General features: G+C 40.9%; 1 protein-coding gene across 1 annotated transcript in view; it reads left to right on the top strand.

Moving 5' to 3' along the window:
• PIEZO2 (piezo type mechanosensitive ion channel component 2) overlaps positions 1–18923 on the top strand; it is a 556315-nt gene extending 537392 nt beyond the window's left edge. The window contains exon 53 of the mRNA XM_030186524.1: positions 16374–18923. Within this exon, the coding sequence (XP_030042384.1) occupies positions 16374–16626 (253 nt within the window). The 3' untranslated portion in view covers positions 16627–18923. The remainder of the gene's footprint in view (positions 1–16373) is intronic.
• The last annotated feature ends 1061 nt before the right edge of the window (positions 18924–19984 follow it).

Genomic DNA, 19984 nt, shown 5'->3' with positions numbered 1-19984 from the left:
CCTCCCTGCCTGCCCTCCGATTTCCCAACCTGCTTTTACTGTCACACCAACAGACCCTCACCAAATTCAGAACAAGGGATCACATATCAGAAATAAAAATATTTAGACAAAAATTGAACTCGGAACCCCAAAAAGTTAAACTTAGCATGTACTTCAACACTGGAGAAATAAAAACAGAAATGCATTTCCTTTCTCCTGAACACGATACAAACACATTTGCTATGTAGATTTCCCAAAGCCAACATATTCCATTTAAAACATTCAAAATACATTGCTTTTTTCTACCTTTGTGGACTGGACATTGTATTTTTCCATCATGTTGGTTGCAGTTTCTTTTCTGCTTTCCTGTCTGTCGTTTTCTAATTCTCTTTCGAGCGGCTGCTGTCCATTTGTCTTCTTTTACCTTCACTACACCTGCTTCTGACATATTGACTTCTTATTTTTAGCTCTTTCCTCTCTTTTTTCTTCTTTCTGCCTTGCTGTCAACTCAAATTTCACCCTCTCACTGTTCTCCTCCTTTTTAGTTTACAGCTACCTATCAGATTTTCATCTTTTTCTCTCACCCACTAGCTTTTCCATTTCCCCATCTCACTCCTTCCTCAGCCCTCCATTCCCTTTCATTACCATATTTCTATCCTCTGTAATCACTATCTTTTTATTTATTTCCTTGCCACCCTCTTCCTCTCCCTCCTGGCCTCTCCCACATGGTTCCGCCATCTTCCTTCCCTCCACCCTTCTAGCCCAGCATCTGCTCCCTCTTTCTCCCCACCCCACTCTTGCAGCCTTATATCTCTCTGCCCCTTCTCTCTTCCCTCCTGCCCTCTCCCTCATGTTCCAACATTTCTCCCTCTCTCTTCCCTCACTCCCACTGTCCGGCACCTCTCTATCACCCTTCTGCTCCTGAATCCAACATCTCCTCCTTTCTCCCCTCTCCAGCTCCTGTGTTTCTCTCTCCCTCTCATTCACCACCAAGTCCAATATATCTCCCTCTCTCCCACTTTCTACCATTTCTCCCTCTCTTGTGCCATGGGTCCAACACTTCTCTTCCCCCTCCCCCCATGCAGCATTTTCTCTCTTCCTCCCTTCCACTGCCATGCCCAACATTTCTGCCTTTCCCCCTCCCTTGTGCCCCATCCAACATCTCTCGCTTCCCCCTACATCTCTTCCTGCCCTCCACCATCATGTCCAATTTTTCACCATCTATCTTCTCCTCCTCACCACCCCCTGTCCAAGTCCAACATTTCTCCTTCCCCACTACCCCCCTATGTCCAACATTTCTCCCTCTCTTGTCCCTCTCCCCTCCCAATGCAAGATTTTTTCCTTTCTTACCCCTCTCTACCCTATGTCCCACAATTCTCTCTCTCTCTCTCTTGCCCCTCTCCACCTCATGCCCCCCCCCCCCCCATGCAGCATCTATCTTCAATTTCAACCGCAGCGGAGGGAGCAGGCTGAGGTCCGATCCTGCTTCTGCCTCCCTCTCTCCCACAGCGCTTCTCAGACGCTGCCTACCTACCGCCGCCACGATCCTGCATCTACTTCCCGTCTCAGCAGCAGCGGAGCAGCGGTAGCGATTCATGCTGCCTCCTGCTTCATTCTAACCCGGAACCGTCTCCTCTGCCGCGTCCTGCCCCAGCAGAAACAGGAAGTTGTAATAATGGGGGCGGGACGCGGCAGAGGAGACGCTTCCGGGTTAGAACGAAGCAGGAGGCAGCATGAATTGCTACCGCTGCTGCAGTGCTGAGACAGGAGGAAGATGCTAGATTGTGGCAGCGGTAGGTAGGCAGCGTCTGAGAAGCGCTGTGGGAGAGAGGGAGGCAGAGGCGGGATCGGACCTCAGCCTGCTCCCTCCGCTGCGGTTGAAATTGAAGTTCTCCACTGCTGGGTGGGCCTGAACCCAAACTGGGTGGGCCTAGGCCCAGGCCCACCCGTGGCTACGCCCCTGCTTTAGGTATACCTGAAGCATGCTTTGCATCCAGCATCATATTAAGATGTAAAAAAAAAACACAAAATCAACACCTAAAGGAGCTCCACAATTAATGGGCAATGTGCATGTTGATATCTTGGACAAACTGCCTTATTGTCTGACCACCTGATCACTTTCCTGTTGGCCAGCCAATCACCCTAAATAATCAAGGTCACTAGGGTAGAAAACAGTTCCTAAAATATGTTTTACATCACCTCTGCCTAAGCCAAGATGGATGCCATGATTCCTCACACTATGCTCCTTTTAAAAAATGATCTCAAACCATGACCACCAGAGGAATCAGAAAACAATTCCAAATCCCAATTGGAGTCTGCAGGGGCTTTCCACATTCAAATGCCTTTACATTCCTCAAGAAAAAAAGCCCCACAAACACAAATTCTCTTCTGTTTGCATAATGATTCACAAACAATGATGCTTCCTAACCATCCATATGTCAGCCATATCAAATGTTGTGTGAATACTCTATCCATTGGAATTACCTGACAAGCAGTTAGCCTATCTTATCAGGGACTGGACTTGCTGTAATATCAATGTCTTAGAGGTACAGGCCTCAGAAATAACCTCTTGCAAACCAACCACCATGTCTCTTGACCACCTGGACTGAATCCAGTTTGACAACCAAAAAGTGTTGTATAGGGACCCTCCAACTTCTCTGCAGCTAAAGGAATGCCAAACTTAGCAGACAGCCTCTGAAATGAACTAACCAAATGCACACATTCTGCCGAGTCAACCACTTCTCCAAATAGAAAACCATCTAGATAATAGATGACATTTTCCCTTCCAGACCATGCTGCACCACCCAGTGCAGAAAAGTTGAAAAGCTTCAAAGCAAGCACAAGCCACCAAATAGCCCATTAGCATACACTTGTCACAATAAAAGGCTGCATTGAATTTGAAATGTAACAAGTGAAATGATGCCAAGTGATTGGTATCAACTGAAACACCATTTCGATATCTGCCTATGCCATCAGTGGTACTGGGCTCAAACACCAGAATGTGTCAATAGCTTGATCAAATGAAGCATACTGAAATGAAGAAAGGTTTGGCTCAATAAAATAATTGACATTTCTGCCTAAAGTATATAAAAGAGATGGAACTTCCCCAGCGCCTTCTTAGACACCATTCCCAAAAGAGATACTATCAGATCCTGAAGCAGATGTACTGTAAAAGAACCTGTGATCTGTCCCAAGCACAGTTCTTTCTCCAACTTCTCATATACTAAGTTTTTGTTTGCTAATACTGAAGGAACATTCAACATCTGTGCACCAATTGCAGGCTCTCAAAAGGAATGGTAAATCCAAGTTAGCCAATTAAAACATTTTTATGATTCATGATGTCATCATGGGAATTCTGAGACCTGGCTTGATGAAAGCAGAGGAGTCCAATTGACCAAACTATGCCCCACAGGATTTACCATCCAGCATCAATCAAGACCAAGGAAGTGGGTTGGCAGGGTAGCAATCTTGATTCGAGATACAACTGCACAGTCACCATCCCCCAACTGCCTGAGTTAGAATGCAGATTCAAACAGCAAGAACCATATCCATGAATAGGCAGCATTACAACTATTACACTGGGCTCTAAAAAAAACCAATAAACGGCTTTTGACTCTGTAGATATAGATCTATTGATTGACACACTAAAAGTGTTAGGAATAACAGGACAAGTTCTTTAATGGTTTATTTCGTATTTGAAGGGGAGATCTATGATTGTTCAGAGTGGGTCTCAGGTTTCAGCTTCAGCTACAGTTGTCTGTAGAGTGCCTCAAGGATCAGCATTGTCTGCATTACTGTTTAACATATTTTTGGCACTACTGGGTAACATTTTTCAGGCTCTGGAGATTTGTTATCACTTTTATGCAGATGATGTCCAATTTTTCTTCCCAATAGTATCATGGAGGGAGATGTCTAAAATGACCAATTAAACATGTGTATGAGAAAAGTAAAACAACAATGGATGGTTAAGTACTTAAGTATTTCCATACTGGGACAGACCAAAGGTCCATCAAGCCCAGCATCCTGTTTCCAACAGTGGCCAATCCAGGTCATAAATACCTGGCAAGATCCCAAAAAAGTGCAAAGTATTTTATACTGCTTAGCCCAGAAATAGTGGATTTTCCTCAAGTCCATTTTAATAATGGTCTATGGACTTTTCCTTTAGGAAGTCGTTCAAACCTTTTATAAACTCTGCTAAGCTAACCGCCTTTACCACATTCTCTAGCAATGAATTCCAGAGTTTAATTACACATTGAGTGAAGAAACATTTTCTCCGATTCGTTTTAAATTTACTACATTGTAGCTTCATTGCATGCCCCCTAGTCCTAGTATTTTTGGAAAGCGTAAACAGACACTTCATTATTTTATAGACCTCTATCATATCTCCCCTCAGCTGTCTTTTCTCCAAGCTGAAGTGCCTTAGCTGCTTTAGCCTTTCCTCATAGGGAAGTCGTCCCATCCCCTTTATCATTTTTGTCGCCCTTCTCTGCACCTTTTCTAATTCCACTATATCTTTTTTGAGATGCAGCGATCAGAATTGAACACAATATTTGAGGTGGGGTCGCACCATGGAGCGATACAAAGGTATTATAATGTCCTCATTTTTGTTTTCCATTCCTTTCCTAATAATACCTAACATTCTATTTCTTTTCTTAGCCACCGCAGCACACTGAGCAGAAGGTTTCAATGTATCATCAATGACGACACGTAGATCCCTTTCTTGGTCGGTGACTCCTAACGTGGAACCTTGCATGACGTAGCTATAATATGGGTTCTTCTTTCCCACATGCATCACTTTGCACTTGCTCACATTAAACATCATCTGCCATTTAGACGTCCAGTCTCGTAAGGTCCTCTTGTAATTTTTCACAATCCTCCCGCGATTTAACGACTTTGAATAACTCTTTGTCATCAGCAAATTTAATTACCTCACTAGTTACTCCCATCTCTAGGTCATTTATAAATATGTTAAAAAGCACATGGCTAGACAAAAGTTATGATTGTAGGTTGAGATGGCAGTTTGGCCAGATAAGGTATGCTTGGATGGGATGTCTGTTCCAATTAAGAAAGAAATGAGATTTTGGGGGTGATTTTTGTTAATAAATTGACTATGAGGTCTTAGGTTGTTAATGTGATTCAAATAGCATTTAAATATGTTATATAGACTAAAATCAATGCTTTCTGCTTATGATTTTCATTGTGTGGTTCAAAGTTTGGTTCTCACATGTCTGGACTACTGCAGTGTCTTGTACATTGGTATATCATCTATGAGTGTCAAGGCATTGCAAGTAGTCCAGAACGTGGCTACTAGAACAGTATTGGGAGTAGCAAGGTATTCTCGTACAACACCTGTGCTTAAACAACTTCACTGGCTCTCCGTTTTACAGAGGATTTGATTTTAAAGTATTGACCATTATACAGCAGGTTCTTTTTTCTACTGCTCCATTTTATTTAAAACAAGCACTACAGATTTATTGCCCATGGCATATAATGAGATCTGAAACTCCTATGCTTCATTCAACTGATGTGATTAGACAATTGCACTGTGCGGACACTCAAGTCCCAGTTTTTGTTCTAGCTGGTATCAATTTGTGGAATGCACCGTCCGGACAGTTTCGTCAGTGTAGTAGTAAAATACAGTTTAGAAAGTTGTTGAAAACACAACTGTTTGTGTCTGCCTTTAAAAAAAAGTTTATGAAGAATTGAATTAGTTTGAAATGGATCCTGTTGTGTATGTATGTATGTACCGTATTTTTCGGACTATAAGACGCACCGGACCATAAGACGCACCTAGGTTTTAGAGGAGGGAAATAGGAAAAAAAAAATTTCCTTTTTCCCTCCTCTAAAACCTAGGTGTCTCGGCAGCCATTTTGAATCTCGCCGAGACCGTCAGGCTGCATACAGGAGGACGGAGAGCAGCGCACTGGGCAGGAAAGAGGGGGCTCTTTCCTGCCCCGACGTCACTAGACCACCAGGGAAGATCGCGTGACGTGAGTAGGGAGAAGTGGTGACAGGGCCTGGGGGAGGGCGATCCCGAACTCGGGGGGAGGGAGGGCGATCCCGAACTCAGGGGGAGGGCGGGAGGGAGGGAAATCGCTACCTTCAGACTATAAGACGCACCCCCCATTTTCCTCCCAAATTTGGGGGGAAAAAAGTGCGTCTTATAGTCAGAAAAATACGGTAGTTGTTTTGTCCTTTTTTTTTTAAATAATGTGAATGCTATCTTGTAAACCACCTAGTGATAGGTGGTATAGAATTTTTTTAAATAATAAATAAATAAGCAAAACAAAACAAGTGGAACTGCTAATGAGTTCTACATAGAAATTACATACAAACAGAATACCACACCTCAGTCATATCCAAAACACAGACAGACCCTCATCAAATACAGAACAATGGATCACAAATTACAAATAGAAATATGAAGACAAAAATTGAACTGAGAACCCCAAGAAGTCAATTCAGCGTGCACTGCAGCACTGAAGAAGTAAAAACAGAAATGCATAAACATAATACAAAGCCATTTGCAATGCACATTTCCCAAAGTTAACATATTCCAGTTAATAAATTAAAAATAAAACATATTTTTTTACCTTTGTTGTCTGGACATTTTATTTTCCCATCATGCTGATCCTAGTTTCTCTTTTCTGCTTTCCTGCCTTCTGCTTTCTCTCTCCATCAGTGGTTGTCCATTCATCATTTCTCCTCTCTCCTCCTTTCTTGTTCCATTCCCTCACAACACTTGTCTGACACATTGATCTTTCCCTTTTAGCTCTTTCCTCCCTTTTTTTCTTTTCTGCCTCTCTGTCCACTTAAGCTTCACTCTCTTTCTTACCGTCCAGCTCTCCATCTTCTGTTTCCTGACTGCTGAGAAGTTCCTAGAAGCCTTGTCCTACACCTGCATGGATGAAAAAATGACTACAATGTCAGAACAGGTTGACATCTGAAATGTGACAGCCTTAGTAAAAATAGTCCCATAAAACAAGGTCCTGTGTTCTACACGCAAATGCTCCCTGTATGTCACCCCAGAATACAGGTTTTTAAGCATCAAGGATGTAAACATGAAAGAAAATGGCAGAAATCTGACCTAGTTGAAAACAGAATCAACTATAGGAAACACATGGCAGTGTATCATCAGGCCTTAACAGTAGCCAAAATAATAAAAAAAAAACCAAAATTTCTTTCAGCACATTGAACAGGCTGCAAATTCAACCAAGCAGCTATTCGAAATAGTAAATGGTCTATGGAAACTTCCACAACAGAAATGTATTTGTCAGATTGACAACAGTCAGATCTGTTGAGCAACTTCACATCATCACTTTGGGTACTGAACTGCAGGGTACCACAAGGATTTATACTGTCACCTATTTTATACCTCAAGCCTTTAGCTGAGCTGCTTCAGTTGATGGATATAAAATTCTATATCTATGCCAGTGATATGCAGCTACTCATAATCATTGAATCAGATCTATCCATGGCTTTGAGCAAATTGACTGCCTGTCTATTTGCAACTCAGGAATGGGCAAAAGAAAAAAATATAAACTATACCTAAACCCATTTAAAGCAGAGATTCAGTGGGTCCCTAACACAAATGGACAGATACCTTACTTAAATATACCATTTGGGAAGTATAAATTCTCCCTAAAATCACAGGTAAGAATCTTGAGTTACTGCTAGATTTATCTTGTTGATCTTGCAAATTCAAACAACCTTTAAAAACTGTTTCTATCATCTACAGCAACTATAAAATCTCACATCATATATCAAAAAGATGAGTCTGACCACAGTGATCCATGCCATGATAATGTCCCAGCTGGCCTACTGTAGCACCCTGACATTGGTCAAACCAAAAAGAGTTTGCACCAGCTGCAACTAATTCAGAATACTTCAGCACAACTGAGAGAGGGCTTCAAGTGATGTGATCACATCACATCTTTGCTGAAAAAACTCACTGGCTACCAATTCCATACAGAGCCAATTTTAAAACTCTATCTTTGATTTTCAAGGTCCTCGGATAAAATGGGTCTGAGTACCCAAAAAACTGCATGCTTTTCAGGCACCTAAGTCCTCTCAGGGAGCACCATTATCTGTACCCTCATTAAAAGAAATCTCACAATGTGATACCCACCAGAGAGCCATCTCAAGAGTAGCCTCCACACTCTGGAACTTACTCCCAGAGGGGCTATGTCTGACTCAAGACTACCTCTTTTTCAGGAAACAGCCTGGCTCTTTACCCAAGCCTTTAATACAGAGATTGACTATTTGCTCACTCTGCATACTTTATTCAACTGTACATATAATTTGCCTTCAATTTATCCACCTATCTATTTATCCCAGTGATGTTATCCCACCCAGCTTGTGCTTCTGGATGTCTCAGCTGACATGTCACTTCAAGTGCCTATTTGGAAATAATGCATACTATATGTGAAACCACCTCATGTGTGAACCATTGTTCATGTGCACGAACTCAGGAAAAGAGTGTGCCCTCTTTCAACGTAGAACACACCATTTCCAAAGAATGTGCAGTGTTATTAGAAACTGCCAAAATGGCAAAATGGCCAAATGAAAATGAATAAAACTAAAATTGCTGTAAACGACATGGGAAGCAGCATGAAACAAAACTTTTCTGACTTCCCATCACTAATCCCCATCCCTTCAGTATTTCTTACCCTATGAATGCCTTTTCAAGTGACCCCAGATCACTCTTTCTATACTGGTTTATATTTATTCATAAATTTGATATACCACCTTTTCAGAATTTGGTCAAAGCGGTTTACATTTATAAAATTCATAAAATCACCAGAAAAGATTGCCATTAAAATTGATAGGAAAGTTAACTTAGGATAAAGAAGAAAGGGTAGAACATGAAAAAAGGGGGGTAAAGGGGAAAGAGATTGCTCACACATCCTTCAGACATAGCAGAACCAAAGAGGAAAAAAAGAGAAACCAGGAACTTGGTGATCCATAAGCTAGTTTAAAGTAATGTGTTTTCGAGTAGGAGTTAAATTTTGAAAAGGAGAGTCATTCCATAGTTTTGGAGCTCAATAAAAGATTACCAATGTTCTAATACTTTCATAGTGTGCCTTCTTTGGAGAGGGAAGACTGAGCCGGTGACCATCGAGAACATAAAGAGCCTGACAGGATATAGGAAATAACTATGCTTGACAAATAAGAAGGAGTACCCAAATGGTAGACCTTAAGGGCTAGATTCTATATATGGTGCCTGAAAAATCTACGCAGAATAAATTTCCACCTAAGCATATTCAATAAGCGTCATCTAGATTTAGGCGCAGTATATAGAATACACTTAAGTGATATCCCAGTGCCTAGAACTATGCGTATCCATTCACACCAAGGAAAATGTGACGTAAATACCAGCACAAAGATTTAGGCACAGAGCGTATTTTATGTAACAGTGAGGGTAAATTTTGGAACACCCATGAAATGCTCATTTCCCTGTCCATAACCACTCCCCTTTTTGGCCCTGCACATTAGAATTTAGGCACTGTGCTTTACAGAATACACTTAGTGAGTTATGCACATACATTCTAATTATTTCCAATTAGTGCTCATTATTGCTTGTTAAGTGCTGTTTAAAATGTTGATTGGCTCGTTAATCCAATTAGGTTACACGTGCTTGGATTTTGGCACGGATTGCTAGGCACAATATATAGAATCCGGCAGTAAAGGCCAAACACAAGATCTTTTATTGGGTGTGAAAAGCAATTAGTAGCCAATGTAAGGACTGTAAGAAGGGATTAACATGATCTTTTTTTTTTAAGAAAAACACAGGAAATGAGCGGCACCATTAAGTAAGGTTTGTAAATGTTGCAATTATTGTTTGGTAATACCTGCATCAACCAAGTTACAGTAGTCCAATTGTAGAATTAAGAATGCCTGTATAAGAGTATGCATTGCAGAGAAGAGACAATGTAAAGAACAAAGGCAACGAAGTGTTAGAAAATCAAGTTGTACCAGTCAAAAAATGTGCAGTTCGAAAGTGAGTTGGGAGTCGAATAATACCCCTAGATAACAAAATGATTGTACAGGTGGTATGTCCATGTCAGTGGCGTACCTAGGGTAGTTGACACCCGGGGCCGGTCATTTTTTAACCCCCCCCCCCCCCCCCCCCCCCCCCCCAAATCCAGTACTAGGCATGCCGAGAATACAAAACACTCAGGACCTATAGAGCAATTCTACCATACCATAAGCAGTCATTTCTACGAGTCACACAAGGAAAAGGAAAGCATCTTAAACACTACAGTGAGCACTAGAACATCAATTCACCTATTGTAAAACGAAACCAGACAGAATAGTACAAATCGTAGATCCTGCACAGTCAATGCCAACTGAAAGCCATGTCTTTTTCACAAACACAGATACACCCTAATCCACTATAGAATAAGTAATCATAAACTTTCTATTTAGACAAAAATTAAACTGAACCCCCAATGCCAGACTCTGCATACAATGCAACACCACAGAAACAGAAACTGTCCCCTAGTACTGTGCAAAATATAAAGACAGCAGATGTAAATTTGAAAAAAAAACCTAACAAGTACCAATCACCACTTTACAAATTAACAAATAGAAATAAAACAAATATAGAAAGTAAAATAATACCATTTTATTGGACTAATACATTTAGCTTTCAGAGGCCAAAACCTCCGTCCTCGGGTCAGTACAGTATAGTGCTGTTACAGTATCCTATCCTGACCTGAAGAAGGGGGTTTTGTTCTCCGAAAGTTAGTCAAAATGTATTAAAATTAGTCCAATAAAAAGATTACCTTATTTACATGTTCTATTATAAACATTTAACACATCTACAATACTTTATCCTAAAGCAAAAAAAATAATAAAATATATTTTATTTACAGTTTGTTGTCTCTGGTTTCTGCTTTCCTCATCTTCTTTTCACCGTCTTCCTTCCATCCAGCATCTGTCTTCACTCTCTCTCTCTCTCTCTCTGCCATCCAGTGTCTGCCCTCTCTGCCGTCCTTTCCATCCACTGTCTGCCCTTTCTCTCTGCCCCTTCAATCCACCATTTGCCCTCCCTCTCCCATCCATCCAGGGTCTGCCCTCCCTCTCGCTCCCCCTTCCATCTAGGATCTGTCCCCTCTCTCTCTCTGCCCCTTTTTTCAGCCCCCAGTTCCAGCCCCCTTCTCCCCTCTGAACACCCCCACCCCAGTCCCCTTCTCCCCTCCCCTTCTCCTGTCTGAGACCCCCACCACAGTCCCCTTCTCCCCTCCCCTGTCTGAGACCCCTACCCCAGTCCCCTTCTCTCCTCTGAACACCCCCATCCCAGTCCCCTTCTCCCCTCCCCTTCCCTTCTCCCCTCTGAGATCCCCACCCCAGTCCCCTTCTCCCCTCCCCCTCCCCTGTCTGAGATCCCCACCCGTCCCCTTCTCCCCTTTTCCCCTCTGAGACCCCCACCCCAGTCCCCTTCTCCCCTCCCCTTCCCTTCTCCCCTCTGAGATCCCCACCCCAGCCCCCTTCTCCCCTCTGAGATCCCCTGTCTGAGACCCCCACCCCAGTCCCCTTCTCCCCTCTGAACACCCCCACCTGAGTCCCTTTTGCCCCTCTCCTTCCCCACCTCAGTCCCGTTAAAACCGGCGAAGCAGCGTCGCAGGCAGCGCCTCGTGCCCTGCTTGTAAAAAAAAAATCAAATCTCCCTCCTTCTCCTCGTCTTGACGTCGATTCGGGCCTTCCAATCAAATTGATTGGAAGGCCCGAGTCGACGTCAAGACGAGGAGGAGAAGGAGGAAGGAGATTTGATTTTTTTTTTTTTTACAAGCAAGGCACGAGGCGCTGCCTGCGACGCTGCTTCGCCGGTTTTTTAAATATGCGGCGCCGCGGGAACGGCCACGGGAGGCGGCGGGAGCGGAGCACCCCCCACCCACTGGCACCCGGGGCGGACCGCCCCCCCGCCCCTTGGTACGCCACTGGTCCATGTCAAATAAATGTGGAACCAAAGACAGTAAACTATTGGATGTCTGGCTATCATCTACAGCTGTCTTTTCTGGATTTAAGACTAATTTATGCAGCATGCGTAACCAATGAGATAAGGCTAACAGGCAATCTTGCAGTGGTTTAAGATGTAGTGTAAGAGGTAAGGTTGGGTAAAGTAAATAGGACATCATCAGCATAATAATAATCTCTAATATAATAGTCATGGACTATTGTTGTCAGCGGACTGAGGAAAATGTTAAATAGTAATGGAGAGAGAATTGTGCCTTGGGGAGCACCACAGGTGAATTGGTGGGAGGTAGATGATTGTGAAGCAGAATGAACTGAGAAAAAGCAATTAGACAAATAAGATGTAAACCAATCTAACACAGTGCCCCTCCCCCCACCCCAAGCCAATATTGGAGAACCCTGATGGTAGTAAAGAATGTATTTATGTATTTAATTTATTTATTTCAAGGTTTTGATATATCACAAATTGAGTCTTTACAGGCAGCTAAGCAGTTTACAACAGTAAAATAATATTAGCTAATGGTGGTGGTCGAGAAGGGAAGACAAAAGATAGAGCAGAAGAGGGAGGGGCCAAAGTGTAAATGAGAGAGGGGGAGGGAAGGCAGACTAAAGAAAAGTTACAGCTTGATCCACAAGATTGAAAGCAGCAGACAAATCAAGTGACACCACAAGAACCAAATTACTCGACTTGAGAATAGAATGAATCTCACTGAGGAAAGGCAGTAATTATAGTTTCTATGCTATGATTTGATCAGAATCCAGATTGGCGAGGATGAAGAATAGAACAGTGTTCAACATGTGTAAGAAGTTGATTGAAAACAAATTTTCTCTAAAAGTTCGGAAAGAAAGCAAAGATTAGAGACGGGATGATAATGTGCAGGAAGAGAGGAATCAAGTGTGTTATTTTTCAAGATTGGATATATTACTGCCTTCTTCCAAGAGGATGGGACAAGGCTCTGAGTCACCATATGCAAGATTAGGGGAAGGAGGCCATGTTCAGTGGATTTTAACTAGGTAGGAGGAATGGAATCTAACTGTGAAGTAGTAGGCCTCATGGATGCAAGGACAGAGGATAGTTCTTGGAGATTTGGGATAGGAAAAGAGTACCATCTAGTAGATTAAAAAATAGTATTAAGTGGATCTAAGTCAGCTGTTAGTGATACAGATGAAGCAGAAGTTTGTGAGATAGCATTTAGGGGTCCTTTTACTAAGCCATGATAAAAAGTGGCCTGCGGTAGTGTAGGCATGTGTATTGGGTGTGCGCCAGGCCAGTTTTTACTGCATCTGCAAAAAAGGACTTTTTTTTAATGGGATGGGAAAAGAGTATGCGGTAAAACTGAAACTGATGAGCGTCCAAAACCGGCCTGAGTCCTTAACACCACCCATTGATCTAGCAGTAAGAGCTCACGAGCTACATGCGCGGTGACCGGTCGGCATGCACCAACTGCGCGTGGGAGGAAATAAATCATCCAGGCATTATGAGCATGTACCAAATCTAAAATTACCGATGGGTTGGTCCCGTTTACATCATATAATCAATACTTTACTGTATTTTTGTTTTGCATTTCTTTATTGATCTTTTTTTTTTTTTAAAGCACTCACTGCTGCTGTCCAAATTAGACCCAGATATTCAATGTCGGGCCATATCCAGGCACTGGCATTGAATATCCTGCAAGTTATGCAGATGCCAGCCAATATTCAGTGTTGGCACTTATAACTAACTGAGTAAAGATAGGACTGTTGTGCAGTCCTATCTGCCCAGTTAGGTATGCACACACTGGCACAGAATATGACAGGCGCACACATATCTGCTGGCTCAACCCAGACTCTGCCCTGGGTTGACCCTAGCATCAGGTAACTATGATTCGGACTATTCTTTCCAATGTGCATCACCTTACATTTGTCCACATTAAATTTCATCTGCCATTTGGATCTCCGTCTTCCAATTTCCTAAGGTCTTCCTGCAATATTTCACAGTCTGCATGTGTTTTAACAACCTTGAATAGTTTTGTGTCATCTGCAAATTTAATCACCTCACCCATCATTCCGATTTCCATATCATTTATAAATATGCTGAATAGCACTGGTCCCAGTACTAATCCCTGCGGCACTCCACTGTTCACCCTCCTCCATTGAGAGAAATGACCATTTAACCCTTCCCTCTGTTTTCTGTCTAATAACCAATTCCTAATCCACACCAGAACATTGCCTCCTATCCCATGACTCTTTAATTTTCTTAGGAGTCTCTTTTGAGGAACTTTATCAATAGCTTCCTGAAAATCTAGATACATTACATCAACATGGTCACCTTTATCCACATGCTTATTCATGCCTTCAAAGAAATGCAGCAAATTGGTGAGGCAAGACTCCCTTGGTTGAACCCATTCTGACTCTGTCCCATTAAACCATGTTTATCTATATGTTCTGTAATTTGATTCTTTATTCAGGCTTACCGGTCTGTAATTTTCCAGATCACCCCAGAACCCTTTTTAAAAATCAGCATCACATTGGCTTCCCTCCAATCTTCAGGTACTACAGACAATTTGAATTGCAGGTTATATATTACTAACATCAGATCAGCAATTTCATGCTTGAGTTCTTTGAGTATCCTTGGATGTATGCCATCTGGTCCAGGTGATTTACAGCTCTTTAATTTGTCAGTTTGGCTCACTGCATCTTCCAGGTTCACTGAGATTTCTTTCAGTTCCTCTGTATCATCACCCTTGAAAACTATTTCCGGTACAGGCAGATCTCTTACATCTTCTTCCGTAAAGACAGAAGCAAAGAATTCATTCAGTTTCTCCGCTATGGCCTTGCCCTCCCTGAGTGCTCCTTTTGTTCCTTCATGATCTAATAGTCCCACGGATTCCCTCGCAGGCTTTCTGCTGGTGTACCTGAATAAGCTGTTACTGTGTGTTTTAGCCTGTGTAGAAGTTTCTCTCCATATTCTCTTTTAGCCTTCTTTATTAATGCTTTGCATCTGACTTGCCAGTGCTTATGTTGCTTCTTATTTTCTTCATTTGGGTCCTTTTTCCATTCTTTGAAGGACATTCTTTTGACTGTAATAGCATTTTCACTTCACCTTTTAACCATGCTGACTATCGTTTTCTCTTCTTTCCACCTTTGCAAATATGTGGAATGCATCTGGTCTGGGCTTCCAAGATGGTATTTTTGAATACTGTCCATGCCTGATGTAGTGTCCTAACCTTAGCAGCTGATCCTTTTAGATTATTTTTAATCATTTTCCTCATTTTATTATAGTCACCCTTTCGAAAATTAAATGCAGCTACAGTAGATTTCCTTAGTGGGTTCATCCCAGATAGTAACTCAAACTTGATCATGTAGGACCAGATCCAAAATGGCATTGGTGAAGTTTGTAGTTTTACACCAGCTGGTTTTCATTGTCCCTGATGCAGCCTGTTTGTGAATCCTGGGAACTTTAAACAACCAATAAAAGACTGTTTTTCTAAACAAGGTCTGGGGTTTTTTTTTTCCTGTTTCCTAGTTTAGCGCCATATGCTGCCATATTGGGAAGAGGATAAAATAATTTAAAAATACAAAAAATGATACATGTATAATAAAGGAGGATGAAGAGGTATTTATGATTGGTGATGTTATACTGAAACCTTTGACAAAGTTACATAGGAGTTTGAGCATCAAGTCTTTTCTTCTTCTTTAAATTACTTCCTTAGGATTTTCAGTGAAATTTATTTATGTGAACGTATTTTTACTTATTATGGGTTAGCCAGTGCCATTTTGAAGGAATGCGTTGGTAGGGCAGACGCTATTAGGAATAATTCTTGTCTCACTGTGTTGGGGGTGGGGGGAACAGATACAAGGTAAGGAGAGAGAGGTGAGGAATTAGAAAGGCATTCCCAATGTAGGGTAGATGTTTTATTAAAATTAGAGTAGGGGAAAGGGTTTGCAAGCAGGTGACTCTTACACATTGTCATGGGGAAGGGGTGTGGGGGGCACCATTTGGGGAGTAATTTGGGGGAAGGTTGGTTCTGAGTAAGGGAATCACTTTGGAGAGGCTGAATTGCATGTTCCTATGGATAAAAATATGTGTACGCTACATTTGCTGATGACATATATGCATTGCCAACCATAAGAACTAAACTGAAGTACTCAAATAGATACTTAGTGAATAGAATGATAAAGTGCATTTAAAGCATGGATTTTACATAGTTTAGTAAATGGACTTTTATGAATGGAATCAAATCATCCTATCACACTTTCTTGGGGCTTTTCTTTTGTACCAATGGAATACATTAATTTAGGCTTATCGAAAGTGTCTCACTTAGTAAAAATCTTTCAATTTTAATAACTGCTATGTAGGTACTAGATCATTTTAAAATGTTACAGAAACTCAAATATATGTGTTTTCTTATTACTGTTATTGCTTTCTTGCCTTACAGCATCATGGGACTATATGCTTCTGTTGTATTGGTGATAGGAAAGTTTGTCCGAGAGTTCTTCAGTGGGATCTCACATTCCATCATGTTTGAAGAGTTACCAAATGTGGACCGAATACTGAAGTTATGTACTGATATATTTTTAGTCCGAGAAACAGGAGAACTGGAACTAGAGGAAGATCTGTATGCCAAATTAATATTCCTGTACCGGTCGCCTGAAACGATGATCAAATGGACAAGGGAAAAAACAAATTGATTTCTTTGGACCCAGAACAGGATCCTACTTGATTTCATCTAATTTTTTTTAAAAAGCACAATACTCTCATCAGAGGAATACCTCTTATAAATAGATAACAGTGGTTTTTCACCCACAGTGTCCAAGAGGTTACTTACGTTGGAATCCTCATTGCCTTGCAAATTAACATTTAAGGTGAAGAAAGCTGGGTTTGTTTTATTATTTAATTCCACCACTGTAAAATCAGGGGAAGTTGTGTCCTGACTTGATGAACAGAACTACAACTTTCTGTGTTACTATGGTAAAGCTACCAAAGTACATCATTCCTGTACTCTAACTAAAAAAGAGTGTTAGCAAAGAAGAAAGCATGCCACAGACAATAAGAGAAACCTCTGTCTTTCACTGGATGGTACCACCTGGATTGCACAATATCATATATGCTGTTGTACAATACATTGTTAAACATTTAAGACCCATCAAGTTGATAGGCCTTCAGCAAATCCAAGACACAAATCCAGGGACTGAGGCAATAGTAAAAACAGAAGAGCACAGGTTTTGAAGACTGACCGCTAGAGTAAAAACAAATTAAAAAAAAAAACAATAAAGAAGTGACAATCTCTTAACTGCCTTATTTTGTTCATAAAGTAAAAAGGAAATGTTTCCTCCAAACATCAATGACTTTTCTCAGGAAAAAACACACACACACACCAATCTATTAGTTCTAAAATAATTCTGATAATATATTGGGTTGTTGCACGAGGCCATTTTCTCAAAAACTGTGGTTTATCATTGAAGAGGCTTACATTAAGGGTACCCAAATAGGGAATGTTAGAATAATAACACTGTATGAAGACTGAGATAAAGCATATCTTTAATTTTTGTTCCTACCTTGCCTTTTTTTTTCTGTTTTCATTGCTTTAGACAATTCTTTGCCAAATTTTTGGTGTATTTCTTCCAGGTTGTCAATTATACAAGACTATTCATATAAATATACTCTTAATTTTTACAGTCAACCAGAGGGTAACTTTTTAGGTTCCTAATTATGAAATGGTAAGATTTGAAAAGAAATGGCCTTTTATTAAATTTTTATATTGATGCAAGATCCAAGCTATTCATTTAAAATATTGTAGCATGAAAATTTATAATTGCAATGTAGTTGTCATTTCATGTTTTACAAAATGCAAATTTCTGAGAAAAACAAAATCATTGCCTGGGATTGGGTATATTAAAAGGTTATACAGTACTGTGTAATCTTGATTCAGTTATAATGTAAAATAAAGCACATGTTGGAAAGTCATTTTAGAAACATTTCCCTGTACTTTTTTCATTACTGTAGCTAGAAAGTGTTTGTATTTAAATATATGCATATGCATTAAATTGTCTGAAAAGAAACTTACTTTTTAATGAACTATAACCAAGTGACAGCACATGGCAGATGCTGTCCAAAGAAATTCAAGCCAGGATTCTTTTTAACTTGATGGAACACTCTATTAAGGGCTCTATCCCAATAATGTATTCTATGATTGTAAAAAGAGAGAAAAGCAGACCTATCTAGATTGTGTTCAGTGCTTCCGTGAATTATCAGCTGATTATACACTGTGAAAAGAATACGTTTTTAGATACAATGTCAACACTATGTTAGAATTGATATCAAGCAAATGGATTGAAAAGATGAAACTCTGCTTTTCAAATAAAGCAAATACTGAGAGAAAGAAACATAGATAATGTTTCAAATAAGAATTTCATTTTCGGGTAAACTTTCAAGTGTGCAAAGGTTTATAAACCATTCAAAGTGGGAAGTAAAGGCAAGTGGTCTGATTCTTCCCTAATTTCAGCCGTGTTTATGAAATCAGAATTCAGAGGAGTAAAACAGTGGGGTTGAGTGATTTGTTAGATAGGAATAATCACTAGCTTTTTGCGTTTTCCTGTCAGATTCTGTAGAAGTCCAGATTCTGTAATTTTTTTGAAGGGAAAGAGGGAAGAAGGTAGCTTTGTATTGTAGTTAGTCAACAAGGTCAGCATGACAGGAACAACTAACTGTTGACATCACTTCTTTACTCTGTACTCCCATTTGTATCAGCAAGAGAACATTATTTTTTATTTGAAGTCAAACATAATAATTTGAGAAATCTCTTCGCTTGATATCAAGTAAACAAGCTGTTTTACTTCTTTGAAAACATGTTTTGCATGATATTAAAACAGCAGATGATACTATACCAAATGATATGTCAGACACTGCTATAGGGGTTTCTTTACAAATTCCAATTTACAGAATGATTATTATCTTGAAACTTTCCATTTGGCAGCATTTTCATAAACACAACAAACATTTCAAAATAAATGTTCTTTTTTTCAGCAACTAACTCTTCTGTCATTAATTCCTGAAATACTCTCGGTATATTGCTAATTCAACAGAGGTTAAACTCCCATCATATGTGTACTGCAGACAGGGTCAACGAAAACCTTAAGCCTTGTATTCCCTCAATTAACTTTCAGGACCATACCCCCTTTCCTCCCGAGATTTTGATAAAGCTTACAGCAATGATCATTCCAGAATTTTGAAATGGGCATGTACTCTGGTCAATGGACTATTTGAAAATAGCCTAAACTTCCTCTGGATAAAAATAAGTGTTGATAGTTCTTGACTGTGTAACCCCTGGTTTAGAGTCTTTGCCTAGGTAGCTGCCTAGAGTCTGCCCCATAGAGTAGGAACCAGATACACAATCAAATTTATTGGTTGAGGGACCAAGGCCAGGCCCAGATTGTTCCAAGAGGTTGAATAAACAGTTCAGTTTTTTATGCTCTCCACTAAATAACTGAGCTGAATCCAATATGTTTCCGCTGAAACAAAATCCTTGCTTAAAGTCTTTAAAGGCATTTCAACTTCAACAGTGCCAAGGTATCAACAAGTAGCATACAGAACATTGCAACTATGGCAAAATATATACAAAATCTTTACTTCTTTCCTATAGCTCAGCAATGCTTTACTCTTGTAAATTCCTTTATCTTACCACTGAAAGTGGCAGGAGTAAAACGGCCACCGAGGGGGTGGCAGGATTCCCCCGTGCCCAGCCTCCAAGAGAGGCCTGGCATCAGGGTCTGTCTCTCTCCTGCTTCTGAGCAGGAGCACAAGAGAGAAAACTCAGGTGCCAGGACCCCCTTACAGGCTGGGGAGGAGCACACACAGGGCTTTGGGGCCTCTGGTTTCTGGCTACACAGCGGTGCGGGGAGTGGCAGTGGTGGTCCTCGGGGAGGGGCCCGGCAGCGGCAGCCCTGCCCCGGGCCCGGCTCAGTCTCTCAGCAGCCCTGGAGGTCAAACACCGTTCATACAGTTCTTATACTTTTTGCAGGTTGCAGATAAGATTATTAGTGTTTTTAT

Source organism: Microcaecilia unicolor, chromosome 1 (genome assembly GCF_901765095.1).
Source record: "Microcaecilia unicolor chromosome 1, aMicUni1.1, whole genome shotgun sequence".
Classification (NCBI taxonomy): Eukaryota; Metazoa; Chordata; class Amphibia; order Gymnophiona; family Siphonopidae; genus Microcaecilia; species Microcaecilia unicolor.
The sequence above is the reverse complement of the archived record's forward strand: the minus strand, read 5'-3'. Positions and strand labels throughout refer to the sequence as shown.